The sequence below is a fragment of the Ornithorhynchus anatinus genome, chromosome 2 (genome assembly GCF_004115215.2).
Source record: "Ornithorhynchus anatinus isolate Pmale09 chromosome 2, mOrnAna1.pri.v4, whole genome shotgun sequence".
Lineage (NCBI taxonomy): Eukaryota > Metazoa > Chordata > Mammalia > Monotremata > Ornithorhynchidae > Ornithorhynchus > Ornithorhynchus anatinus.
Window position 1 is genome coordinate 62,593,155 of NC_041729.1, and position 13,697 is coordinate 62,606,851.

At 48.3% G+C, this 13,697-nt stretch overlaps 1 protein-coding gene across 1 annotated transcript in view; it reads left to right on the plus strand.

Annotated features, from left to right (window-relative positions):
* The window catches only part of TEKT4 (tektin 4), a 34,115-nt gene that overhangs the window by 11,054 nt on the left and 9,364 nt on the right, over nucleotides 1–13,697 (plus strand). Inside the window, exons 2-3 of the mRNA XM_029047804.2 lie at nucleotides 1,011–1,081; nucleotides 11,046–11,189. Of these exons, the coding sequence (XP_028903637.1) occupies nucleotides 1,011–1,081; nucleotides 11,046–11,189 (215 nt within the window). The remainder of the gene's footprint in view (nucleotides 1–1,010; nucleotides 1,082–11,045; nucleotides 11,190–13,697) is intronic.

Below are 13,697 nucleotides of genomic sequence, written 5' to 3' on the forward strand. Positions count from 1 at the left end.
CTCCCAGCTTGTTGTGTGTCTTAACCTCTCTGGGCCTCAGTTTCCTCCTCTGTGAAAAAAAATAATAATAATAATTACGGTATTTGTTAAGCGCTTACTATGAGCCACGCCCCGTTCTAAGCACTGGGGGGTAGATACAAGTTAATCCGGTTGGACACAGTCCCTGTCCCACATAGGGCTCACAGTCTTAATACTCATTTTACAGTGAAGTGACTTACCCAAAGTGACGTAGCAGACAAGTAGTAGAGTCAGGATTAGAACCCATGACCTCTGACTCCCAGGCCCACCTAGGTCATGCTGTTTTTCTAAATAGACTGTGTGGAGCCAGGGATGGAGTCTGCCCCAGTACTTAGTATGGAGTAAGTATTTGGTAAATGCTATACTTAATTCATTCTAGAATGCACAGGTTATAGTAAATTATTGATGAATGGAAAGAATGGAGTTCTTTGAGACACTGATTCTTTCTTCAGACAAAGAACCAGGTATTCAGTCCACTGATCTGGGCCTGTTAAGCAGCCTGGGCCTGTTACACAGCCTTATAAATAATAACTATAATAATAATAGTAACAATAATGATTATCATTATATTTGTTGTGTTTACTATGTGTCAAGCACTGTACTAAGCTCTGAAGTAGATCCAAGACCGTCAGATCAGATCCAGTTCCTGTCCCACATGGGATTCGCAATCTAAGGGGGAGAGAGAATAGAGATTGAATCTCCACTTTACGGATGAGGAATCTGAGGCACAGAACCTTGCATTTGAAGTGGGTCTAATGGTTGGAGAGCTCTCAACTCAATTTTCAGAAAGCAATTTCCTGATCAATCAGTCAGTTGCCGGTTATGAACTGAGCTCCAAATGTGTGCTGAGCATCCCACCCCGCGGGGAGCTGAGGAGCATCCCCCGATGCAGGCCTTGAGATGGGCCACCTCCAGACCCGCGGTGGTTCCCGGCCAGGAGCTACGGTCCCAGGCTCAGCTCTCACGTCGACGTTCCTCTGTTTCGACCCTAGGAAGCTGAACTCATCAGAAACGTCCAGGAGCTCCTGAAGAGGACGTTGATGCAAGCCGTCAATCAGATCCAGTAAGAAATCTTTGCTTCCAGGGCAGACTCCTGCGGGCTTCAGAACCCCCAAGGAGTGACGGGGCTCTGGCCCCATGGGCGGACCAGACTGAGGAGGATGCCATGTGCGGCCCGACCTGGGGGACCCAGCAGGGGCCTGGGAGTCAGAAGACCCTCTTTCCTGACCCAGATCTGCTCCCGACCTGCCGGGTGACCCTGAGCAAGCCACTTAACCCCTCTGGGCCTACCTCTGTAAAATAGGGGTAAGATGCCAGCTCCCCTGGCCGTGGCATGGGATGGGCCAAGGGACGGGTCTGATATGACCCTCTTATACCTCCCCCAGTGCTAAACCCGACCCCTGGCACCAGCCACGAGGCTACTAGAGAGACACCTTTAGACACCAACGAAGAGAGCCTGGACCTGGGGGAGAAGCAGCCTGGGTGTGCTCTTCCCCTCCTTCCCCGCCTCCCCACCCCCACTGCATATTGGGGAATTATGGGCGGGGCAGTCTCAGTCACACTGGACACTACTCTGGATACTTCCTGGGGCCTTGGAGTGATTAGGGTGGATGACTAGGGGTCAAGACCCGAGCTATGGTCAGCCCTCAGGGACCTGGAAGATCACTGACTTCTCATATGACCTCTCATAAAAAACAACACCATAAAAAATGATAGACATTAATCCAATCCTCAAGGAGTTTAGACACACTCTAAGAAAATATGTAGACAAAAGGAAGAAGGAAAGGAGTTAGAGCTTAATAAGTGGGCAAGATGTGGACCAAAGTGCTAGGGGCATTTGTGCTTAGGGGCACACAACTGCTCTTGAAGGGCTTTTTTGTTTTACTTTAATGGTATTTGTTAAGTGCTTCTCTGTGCCAGGCATCGTTCTAAGCACTGGGGTAGATACAAGATAATCAGGTTGGACACACTCCCTATCCCACATAAGGCTCACGGTCTTAATCCCCATTTTACAGAAGAGGTAACTAAGGCACAGAGAAATTAAGCCTAAGGTCACACAAGCAGTGGTGGACCTTGGATTAGAACCCAGTTCCTCTGACTCCCAGGCCCAGTCTCTTTCTACAAGGGTATGCTGATTCTCACACATTTCTTAGAAAGCCTTGATCCATCTATAAAATTTCTTCAAGAATGAAAACTTCGGGCCTCCTGCCAATCCATAAGGAAGGCTTTGTAACTAGCCAATAAATGTAGTACATTATCACTTCAGGATTTAATTGTTTAAATATTTTAGTGATTTAGCAGTAGTAAAGGGATTTACTAATGCACTGAATTAAAATCTGGAGAACACCAAAAGACTCACAAGACACAGCGAGATTTACAGTAGTAGAGTAAGATGTAAGCTCCTTGTGGGCAGAGAACATGTCTGCCAAGCACAATACAGTGCTCTGCACAAATGGAGGACTCAATAAATACCACTGATGGATTGCATAAGGGGACAGGACACTTCCTTTTATTTCTTAGGTGGTTGGGAGGCCGAGGCAAGAGGTAATAGCATCATTTTCCAGAAGGGAGAACGGAGATGGATTTTAAGTGATTTACCTTTATGGCTCAGTGGTCAGCAGTGGAGAATGGAGTCCTCCCACTTCCCCGCCCCCCTGCCATGTTCAATGCTTTTATTTGGTTCTCCTCATTTCCACCCTCTGCTCGTGGAATTAGCAAAGATTTTGGCCTTTATGAGCATTACTTTTTAGCTCCTAGTCCAAGGAGTTTGTAAAGATCAACTCTCAGTACAACTGTTCAACACCCTTTGTTAATAATCCCTGAAATGAAGTGTTTGGAGGTGAATGGAGATTCAGTGCCACAAGAATGTTGGTTTGGTTATCAAAAACTCCTGTCCATGCACCTGAAATATATAATGAATCCTCCTCCTCCTCCTTGCCAAGGCCTGGGGAAGATTGCTCAGAGGTCAGGAGGAGGTTCGGGGAAGTTCAGGAAAGAGGGGCAGCAAGCTGTTCCTATGGTTGGGTCTGCTGTTGGGTCTCACTGTCTCACTGAATAGGGTCTCTCCCTAGTTCGTATCCTCACCTCCACCTCCTAGGTTAAGAGACCATTAATTTAGCTATAAAGGCATGGCATAGTAGATAGAGCACAGACCTGGGAGTCACAAGGTCATGGATTCTAATCCTGGCTCTGCCTCATGTCCGTGGCGTGACCTTGGGCAAGTCACTTCACTTGGCTGTGCCTCAATTACCTCATCTGTAAAATGGGAGCCTCACATGGGAGAGGCACTATGTCCAATCTGATTTGCTTGTATCCATGCCAGTGCTTAACAAATACCATTACTACCACTATTATTATTATTTTAATAATAATAATGAGGGGGGTTCTGAATAGAAGTGCAAGCACAATCTAGTAAATTTAATAAACAACCTGCTTTAATAGGCTGACCGAACAGGCCCTGGGCGTATCAGTCAATTGTATATATTGGGCATTTACTGTGTGCAGAGCATTGTACTAAGCACTTGGGAGAATACAATATAACAGAGTTGGCAAACACGTTCCCTGCCCACGAGGAGCTTAAGATCTACAGGAGCATCAGTGTAACTAAATAAATTACAGATACATACATACATTCTGTGGAGCTGAGGGAGGGGCGGGTAAGGGGGGCAAATTCAAGTGCAAGGGTGATGCCAAAGGGAGTGGGAGAAGAGAAAATGGGGGTTAATTTGGGGAAGACTTCTTGGAGATGTGCTTTCAATAAGGCTTTGAAGGAGGAGAGAAGTGATTGCCCGTAGGCTATGAAGAGAGATAGCGTTCCAGGCCAGAAACGGGACATGGGGGAGAGTTCGGCAGCGAGACAAACACGGACAAGGAACAATCAGTAGGTTGGCATTTAGAGGAGCCAAGTGTGTGACCTGGGCTGTAGTTGGAAATGTTGGAAATCAGCGAGGTAAGGGAGGAGAGGGCAAGGTGCTTTAAAGCCAATGGTAAGGAGTTTCCATTTGATGATGAAGTGGATGAGCAACCCCTGGAGGTTCTTGAAGAGTGGGGAAACATGGACTGAACATTTTTGTAGAAAAAAGATCCAGGCAGCAGAGTGAAGTACAGATTGGAGTGGGGAAAGACAGGAGGAAGGGAGTTCTGCAAGGAGGCTGATGCAGTACTTAAGGCAGAATAGGATAAGTGCTTGGATCAGCTTGGTAGCAGTTTGGATGGAGAGGAAAGGTAAAGTTGCCAGCATTCGGGTTGTGGTGTTGAATGAGGGGAGGGGAGTCCTAGATAATGCCAAGTTTACAGGCTTGTGGGACAGAAAGGACAGCCATAAAAAGCCTGGGCTTGGGAGTCAGAGATCATGGGTTCTAATACCGGCTCCACCCCTTGTCTGCTGTGTGACCTTGGGCAAGTCACTTAACTTCTCTGTGCCTCAGTTCCCTCATCTGTAAAATGGGGATTAAGACTGTGAGCCCCATGTGGGGCAACCTGATTACCTTGTATCTCCCCCAGTGCTTAGAACAGTGCTTGGCACATAGTAAGCGCTTAACAAATACCATCATTATTATTATTATTATTTAGGTGGACAAGGTCGACCTGTATCTGGATTTCTGTCAGCGGCACTCCCCAGCTCATGCACAGGAGTGACGGAAGTGGACTGCAGGGGTGATCTACAGAGTTAGTGGTATGAGATTGGCAAAGTGATAGGAGAGCAAGTGAAGTGTGTTCAGTCGAGGGTGGTATTGAGGAGAGCACTTTGTGTGTCAGGGGAAGGTAGTTCAGAAACTAAATGAGGCTTGAGAAAAGAGGAACGTTGATTGGTCCAGGAACAGCTCAAGGATGAAGGGAAGATTTCCCATAATGGAGTGGGGGTTGCACAGGCACTTAGCTGAAGGTGGGGGGAGGCGGGACACTGGGAGAGGGAACAGTATGAGTGGTGGGGAGGAGTTGGATGGGAGTGAACTGGTGGAGTCTGTGTGGTGGGAGGGTGATGGGTATGAGGGGCAGCACTGGAATAGGATAACACTGATGGGGTGGGGGAGGAGGATGGAGGTAGCAAAAGGGATGGGGAGCTGTTAGCTGGAGGGAGATTTGTGTTGGGGGGCAGGGGTGCTGTGAAGGAAGGACAGAGATGGGCTGATTGGAGGGAGGGGATTGAGGGGACATGGTGAGGTCAAAGGAGTTCAAGGGTTATAGTTGAAGTTCTCAACTGCAATAATTGTTTAATCTAGTGGTTCTGGTGATTAAATTGTTAAATTCAGTGTAGGTTCTTGGGTCCCTGAGAGTGAAGAGTGAAGTATTTAGAAGTAAATCAGAGGGTGGGTTGATGTGAAGGCAGGCAGATGTTAATATATAAAAGTCCGGGTCTTTTTGTCACCAAAATGTCAGTCAGCCACACCTGTTCTCTGTTCTCTACTGGGGATTCAGGCCAGGCTGCAGGGAGGGAGAAGATGAAAGAATGACTGCTTCTCAACCGCAGAGGTTTAGGAGCAAAATCTTTGTGTCTTGGCAGGCGAACAATAGGCAGTGGATCCAATGAAAGATGCCCTGTGCCGGCAGAAGCAGCTCGGCGAAGAAAGATCTGTATCCACGGCCAGCTCTCTGTCCTGAGTGATATACACTAAGAGGCATGGGGAGTAGACTAGGCAAGGCCTGAGGAAGTAGACTAGACAAGGCATGGAGAGTAGAATAGACAGGGCTCATGGAGTAGACCTAGGCAAGGTCCAGGGAACAGACAAGGCCCAGGGAATGGATTAGATGAGAGCTTGGGAGTGGATTAGAAGAGATTCAGGGTGAGGACTAGATGAGTCTCAGGTAGACAAAAGGAGACCCAAAGAGTAGACTAGACGAGGCATGGAGCGTAGACTAGACCGGGCACAGGGAGTGGACTGGGTGAGGCCTGGGGAGTGTACAGGCAGGTTCTTCCCCCTGCTTTTACTATCTACAACCAGAGGGCCTGTGAGGGCCCTGCGGGACACTAAGAAGCCGGATGGGTGCAGAAGCCATCAATTCAGAATCTGGGATGTTATATTGTATTCTCCCAAGCGCTTAGTAAAGTGCTTTGCACACAGTAAGCGTTCAGTAAATAGGACTGAATGAATGGGTCCGGCAGACAACGAAATCCTCAGCCCTTTGTTTGGGTCGGGAGGCCGCACTCCTCGCCATTCTTTAGCTGACACTGCTACCTTCTGGACAATGAAAGGATTGTTTTTCAAATTTAAAATCTTGGACTTTAATTCCTTTGCTTCCCAGTGAACAGGGCCTAATGACCATCAACTGATGTTAATGCTGTCCCAAAAGGATCGTACCTCCAAGACCTAATAAAAATCGTGGTATTTTTAAGTGCTTACTAGAGGCCAAGTGCCGGGGGAAGTAATCAAGGTAGTCAGTCCCCGTCCCATGTGGGGTTTGCAGTCTAAGAGGGAGAGGAGCAGGTTATCTGAGGCCCGAGAAGTTAAGTGACTTGCCCGAGATCAGCCACATAGAGATGGTAATTGAAGCCGTGGGAGTGAATGAGTTCTCTAAGGAGTTGGGTGTAGATGGAGAATAGAAGGGGACCCAAAACTGAACCTTGAGGGACTTGCACAGTTAGAGGGAGGGAGGCAGAGGAAGAGCCCACGAAAGGTGAGTGAGAATGAGTAGCCAGAGAGGTAGGAGGAGAATCAGGAGAGAACAGTGTCAGGGAAGCCAAGGTTGGATAATGTTTCCAGGAGAAGAGGGTGTCGACAGTGTCAAAGGCAGCCGAGAGGTCGGTGAGGATTAGGATGGAATAGAGGATGTAGAGTAGAGTAGACCCACTTCCTGTTCCACCGAGCAGAGAGAACAAGGGACCCAGTGAGGATGGAGAAGCAGTCCTCTGCCTGCCCCGACCCTGGCCCCCAGACTCTGTGCTCATTGGCTGCCCAACCAGGGGTAGAGCTGAGAGCCCTGAGGTGCTATCCCAGCTCCATCGCCCTCACTGCCCCACCCCCTCAGAGGGAACCGTGGGAATGGGGTTGAGCACATGGGAGCAACATAGGAACACTGTCACAGACCAGGCCGGACTCCCCCAGCTAGCCTAATTACCCCAATTGATGAAGGGACAGTTCCATCCGGTGTAGGATGGAGACTCGCTAAAGACAGAGTCCCCGATCCCAAGTGGTGTTACATGCGTTATGCTACAAGCAGCCTGATGTTATCATATGGATGCCATTTGGTAGGAATCCACTAGATGCCACTCACACTGACAGTGTTTCTCTGGGGACACTGACCCCCCACCCCACCCCCAGTAGGTCCAGAGTCTTTGTATTTCACTGCCAGATCCGTCTGAAAACAGCCACCATCCTCAGACCATGAAACTCATCAGCAGGCCCAGCCCTGAAAGTCTTAAAACCAGGCCCAGAGACCCATGGCTCCTGGTTCAGTCCGTCCTGCCTCAGGCAGAGAGCAGGCCATGGGAGCCTGGCCGTTTGGAGAACTGGGTGGGCACAGAGCTGCAGTGGGAAGAGGCCCTCTCTCCAGCTCCTTCCCTGAAGGCTGGAGAGTTTTCCTGGCCAGAGAGAGCAGAAATGGGGAGCAGGGGATCCAGGGAGGGAAAGGAGGAGGGAACAGACAGACCAGGCCTTCCTGTGCTGGGGACCCCTCTGGGAAGACACACCTGGGAAATTCTCTCTGCCCAATCCAGAAGGAAGTATGAGGACCAAGAAGAAACACTGTGGGCTCTCTCCCAGGACAGAGGGAGGTCAGAGAACTTGGCCTGGTGGGATTCAGTAGCAACATCCAGGCGGAGGGGCATGGCCTGGTGGGTAAAAGCAGCATGGCATAGTGGATAGGGCACAGGGCTGGAAGCCAGAAGATCGTGGATTCTATTCCCAGTTCCGCCACTTGTCGAGTGTGTGACTTTGGGCAAGTCCCTTAACTTCTCTCTGCCTCAGTTACCTCATCGGTAAAATGGGGATCGAGACTGTGAGCCCCATGTGAGACAGGGACTGTGTCCAACCCAGTTTGCTTGTATCCACCCCAGTGCTTAGTACAGTGCCTGACACTTAGTAAGCACTTAACAAATACCATCATTATTTTTATCATTATTATTATTACTATTATTACAGCCCATGGGACTCAATAGCAGCATTCCTAGGTAGCTCAGGAACCATGGCAGCCATAACAACCACAGCCACAACATGGATTGCATAGCACTCTCTGTCATCTCACTGCAATTATCACTGAGTCCTCACACATCCCTATGAGGCAGGAAGAATTGGAGGGAATAGCCCCATTTCACAGATGAGACAACTGAGGCTCCAAGTCATAGAGCAGGCCGGGGTTCAGCTGGGATTAAGTTTCAGGCTTCCTGACTCTCAGGCCTGTGCTCTTTTACTAGACACTGTCTAGCTGTCACTCATGCTCCTCACGTATCATGACCAGCAAATAACAATAGTGGTATTTTTTGAGTGCCCACTGGGTAGAGTGCCCTGCACTGGAACCCTGGGATAGTTCCAGCAGGCTCATGCTCCCTTCCTGCCCACAGAATGTAATTCACTGGGCATTGCTTCATAGGGAAGGAGCTTGGCCTAGTAGAAAGGTCATGGGCTTGGGACTCAGAGGACCTAGAGTCAATTGCCAACTCTGCCACTTGTCTGTGGTGTGACGTCGGACAAGTCGCGTCACTTATCTGTGCTCAGCTTCCTCATCTGCAAAATGGATATTAAATCCTACTTGCTCCTCCTTAGACTGTGAGCTCCATATGGGACAGGAACTGTGGATGACTTGATTATCCTGTGTCTCCCCTAGCTCTCAGTACAGTGCTTGGAAATAGTAAAAATTTCACAAATATTATTATTATTATCATCATTGGATCTCGTTCTTACTCCATCCAAAGTCTCCATGGTTTGCTTTTCCATTTGAGGTTAGTTAATCAGTAGTATTTATTGATCTGAATCTGAGTGCAGAGCACTGTATTAAGTATTTGGCAGTGTATAGTGAGTAGAGATGATTCCTGCCCTCACTGAGCAGAGCACTGTACTGAGCGGTGGGGGAGTACAATACAACAATAAACAGACACAATCCCTGCCCACAACAAGCTAACAGGTCTAGAGCGGGGGAGATAGACATTAATATAAAAAAATTACAGAAATGTACATAATTGCTGTGGGTCTGGGAGTGGGGAAGCACAAAGGGAACACATTAGGGTGACGCAGAAGGGAGTAGGAGGAGAGGAAAGGGGGGCTTAGCCAGGGAAGCCTTCTTGGAGGAGACGTGCCTTCAGTAAAGTTTTGAAGGTGGGAGAGTAATTGTCGGATTTGAGGAGGGAGGACATCCCAGGCTAGAGGCAGGACATGGGTGAGGGGTAGGCGGCGAGATAGACGAGATCGAGGCACAGAGGAGTGAAGTGTGCGGGCTGGGTTGTAGTAGGAGAGTACCGAGGTGAGTGTAGTTGGGAGCAAAGTGACTGAGTGCTTTAAAGCCATGGTGAGTTTTTGCTTGATGTGGAAGTGGATGAGTAACCACTGGAGTTTTTTGAGGAGTGGGGAGACATGTCTTGTAGAAAAATGATTCAGAAAGGAGAGCGAAGTATGGACTGGAGTGGGAAGAGACAGGAGGCCGGGAGGTCAGCAAGGAGGCTGATGCAGTAATCCAGGTGAATGATTATATTAATGTGGTAGCCGTTTGGAGCAGAGCACTGTGCTAAGCACTTGGGTGAGTACAGTAGAGTCAGTAGTCACAGTTCCTGCCCTCAAGGAGCTTGCAGTATCCTGTGAGCAGAACACTGTACTAAGCATTCGGGAGAATCCAATAGAATTAGAAGACAGTGCTCTGCACACAGGAAATGCTCGATAAATACGATTGATGGGTTGACTTGATTCTTGTCCTCAAAGAGCTAAACAATCAACTTTGAGAAGAGCACTGTAACTAAGCACTTGGGAATCACAATAGAATTAGTAGACCTGATTCCTGTGCTCACGGTGGTTACAGTCTTCTGTGAGCAGAACACGCTGAGCCAAGCACTTGAGAGAGTACAGGAGTTAGTATGTTCGATTTTTGCCCTCATGGACCTTACAGGGCAACTATGAGGGGAGCAATGAATGTTTGGTAGAGTACAATAGTTAGTAGACATGTTTCTTGCTCCCGTGGAGCTTAGAGGCTACTGTGAGCAGCACTAAGCATTTGGGAAGAGAATTATTATTACAATAGAGTTAGTAGACACAATTCCTGCCCTCAAGAAGCTTACACTGAATCGTGAGCAGAGCACTGTACTAAAGGACTTGGGAGTATACAATGGAGTGTATGGGAACAGATTCTGCCATCACGGAGCTTACTGTGAGCAGAACACCACACTCATCATTTGAAAGAATAAAATAGAGTAGACATGAAACCTGCCCAAAAGGAGCTTGCACTCTACTGAGAGCCCAGCACTGTGCTAAACACTTGGGAGAGAACAATAGACTTGGACTCAATTACCGAGTTTTTTTGAGGTATAGTAATCAATCAGGCAATCAATCAATTGTATCTATTGAACACTTACTGTGTGCAGAGTACTGTGCTAAGGGAGAGTACAGTATCACAGAGCTGGTAAACCCATTCGTCCACAACGAGCTTATAGTCTAGATGGAGAGAAAGACATTAATATAAATAAATAATTTTTAAATGAGTGAATGAATTGATATAAATAAACACATACATAAAGATAAATGGATAATAAATAAAATAAAGTATGTAGGTTATGTAAAACCCTACATACAAGCTGTGAGGCTAAGGGAAGGGTGAATAAAGGGTGCAAATCCAAGTGCTAGTAATCTAAATCCAAATAATGTCAGGAAGACCAAATTTGGCTGAGAGACGAGGTAGGGGAGGACATTCCAGGCAGTGGTTTTGATTCGTTTGCAGGGCCAGAAGCAGAAGGGTCATGTGAGAGGACTGGTAAGCAGGCTTACTGGGCCAACTCAGAGGGCTTAGCAAGGGTGTAAAACCCCTAACTTTACTAAATCTGCACTATCATTTTGCCCTTCAACCGTTAGTGGGATTCTAACCATATCTTGACCTTTCTCCTCACCTGACAGGCTGAACAGAGATCAGAAGCAAACCTGTGAAATGGACTGGTCGGACAAAATCGAAACCTATAACATAGACGAGACCTGCGGGCATTATAACGATCAGAGCACTATTATCCAGGCCTATCCTCACTCGTCCAAGCTGGAGGACAGGTGAGCCGGGCCAAAAGGCACCAAGTGCCAGAACACACGTCGTGGACACTTTCTACTTTTCCCAGCTCCAACCTTAGCTTCAATTCAGACCATCCAGCCTCAGCCCAACCCCAGCCCCAGCCCCAACTCCAACCCAGGCCAGCCTTAGCACCAGCCCAGCCCAGCCTCAGCCTCAGCCTCAGCCCCAGCCCAGCTCCAGTGCTCCAGCCAGCAGCTTCAGACCCCACTCTGAGTTACCACTTTGGAACATCGAAGTACTTAGTAGCTGGTTGCAGAGGCAGCAGATGGATTTTCTCTCTTCTCTTCTTATCAACAGGCCCCCGCTTTGAGGGTGGCTGCTTTGCTGCTTTTCTGAGTGCATGTGTGTCTCTGTGAGTGGGAGCCAGTATTTGAGAGTGGTGGGGGCTCTGGGGAGCTGTGGGTGTGTGGGTGACTCTCTGTCTCCTGACTCTGGGGGTCCATTCACCCCAACCCGAGGCAAGGGAAGTTCTGCTAGTCACAGTTCTAGGTTGGGACAACTCTTTGTTTCTCACTGATATCTTGACTCCCAGCCTGGCCAGGCAAAGATGTGAGGCAGCAGAGACGGATGACTTGTGTCTGACTGCATGGGGATAAGACTGGATGAGGAATGAGAGTTGGGGCATCCCATTGTTTCCCAGTCTCACCAGCAGTGCAGGATTCGGGGAGGAGGATGAGTTTAGCTAATCCCCTGCTGCTGATGGGGGCCAAGGGGGCCAGGGACTCACCCCCATTTGGACCATCAGCTCTTTGAGGGCAGGGATTGTGTCTGCCAACTCTACTGTATTGTACTCTCCCAAGCACTCAGTATAGCGTCCTGTACTCAGCAACACTCAATAAATACCCTTGATTGATTGATTGATAGGGCTCAGGTTAGGGAGAGGCTTTGAACCTGAAACGGTGTTAGGAGCCTCCATTGCCTCCTGTCTCCCCAAGCAGTGGGGTTTGGGGAAGGGGGTGATTAACAGCAGCCCACCTAGCCCCTCAGAGCTCTGGGACTCCTGACTGAATTTTAGGGAGAATTTTGTGACCCAGGGGATGCACAGCTGAGCCCTAAGGATTTTCCCTTTCAGAGTCTGATAGTGTCCCCTAGTTCTCATCTCTTTTCTGAAGAAGCATGGAGTGAGCATTTCCTGCTGGTAGGAAAGAGCTCATCCTCTCTCCCTCAGCTTCAGCTACCACCTCTCTGCCAACAGCTGCCAAATCCACCATCCAGCCTTGACCTCTCCTCGGCCGGGCATTTTTTTTTATCGTGCTATGTGCCAGGCAGTGTTCTAGACAAGCTAATCGGGTTGGATAAAGTCATCATCTCCATTTTACAGATGAGGTAACTGAGACACAGAGAAGTTAAGCTACTTGCCCTAGGTCACACTGCAAACAAGTGGCAGAGCCAGGATTGGAACCCAAGTCTCCTGACATCTCACATTTCCCCCTGCCCCTGGACATAGATATAAAACTCACCTCCTCCAAGAGGTGTTCCCAGACTGAGCTCCTCTTCTCCCTCTACTCCCTCTGCCATCCCCCCTTTACCTCTCCGCAGCTTAACCCTCTTTTTCCCCTTTTCCCTCTGCTCCTCCCCCTCTCCCTTCCCATCCCCACAGCACTGTACTCATCCGCTCAACTATATATATTTTCGTTACCCTATTTATTTTGTTAATGAATTGTACATCGCCTTGATTCTATTTAGTTGCCATTGTTTTTACGAGATGTTCTTCCCCTTGACTCTATTTATTGCCATTGTTCTTGTCTGTCCGTCTCCCCCGATTAGACTGTAAGCCCGTCCAACAGCAGGGACTGTCTCTATCTGTTGCCGACTTGTTCATCCCAAGCGCTTAGTACAGTGTTCTGCACATAGTAAGCGCTCAATAAATACTATTGAATGAATGAATAAATACTATTGAATGAATGAATATAAGGCCGCCTTGCTGGTACCCAAACCCCTTCTCCTCCTCCCTCCTGAACCCACCTTTCCTGAGTTCTCATTGCAGTTAGCCACTACAATCCAGCCAGCCAGCCAGCCAGCCAGCCAGGGGATTTATTGAGCACATACTCTGTGCAGAGTCCTCTACTTAGTGCTTGGGAGAGCACAATAGAAGTAGGAGTCATTTTCTGTGCAACCTACCTGGAGAGAACGGCTGGTGTAAAGACACCACAAGCTTGTGATAATATAATAATAATATAATAATGACAGTAATAATATATGGTATTTATTAAGTGCTGACTATGGCATTTTTCTAAACCCTGGGGTAGACACAAGGCAATCCAGGTGGACACAGTCCCTGTCCCACACAGGGCTTACAGTCTTAATCTTCATTATACAGATGAGGTAAATGAGGCCCAGAGAAGTGAAGTGATTTGCCCAAGGTCACTCAGTAGACAAGTGGCAGAGCTGGGATTAGAACCCAGGTCCTTCTGATTCCCAGGCCCAGACTCTATCCACTAGGCCATGACCTCTCTGTCTTTTTCTTCTTACATTCAGCCTGTTCCTAA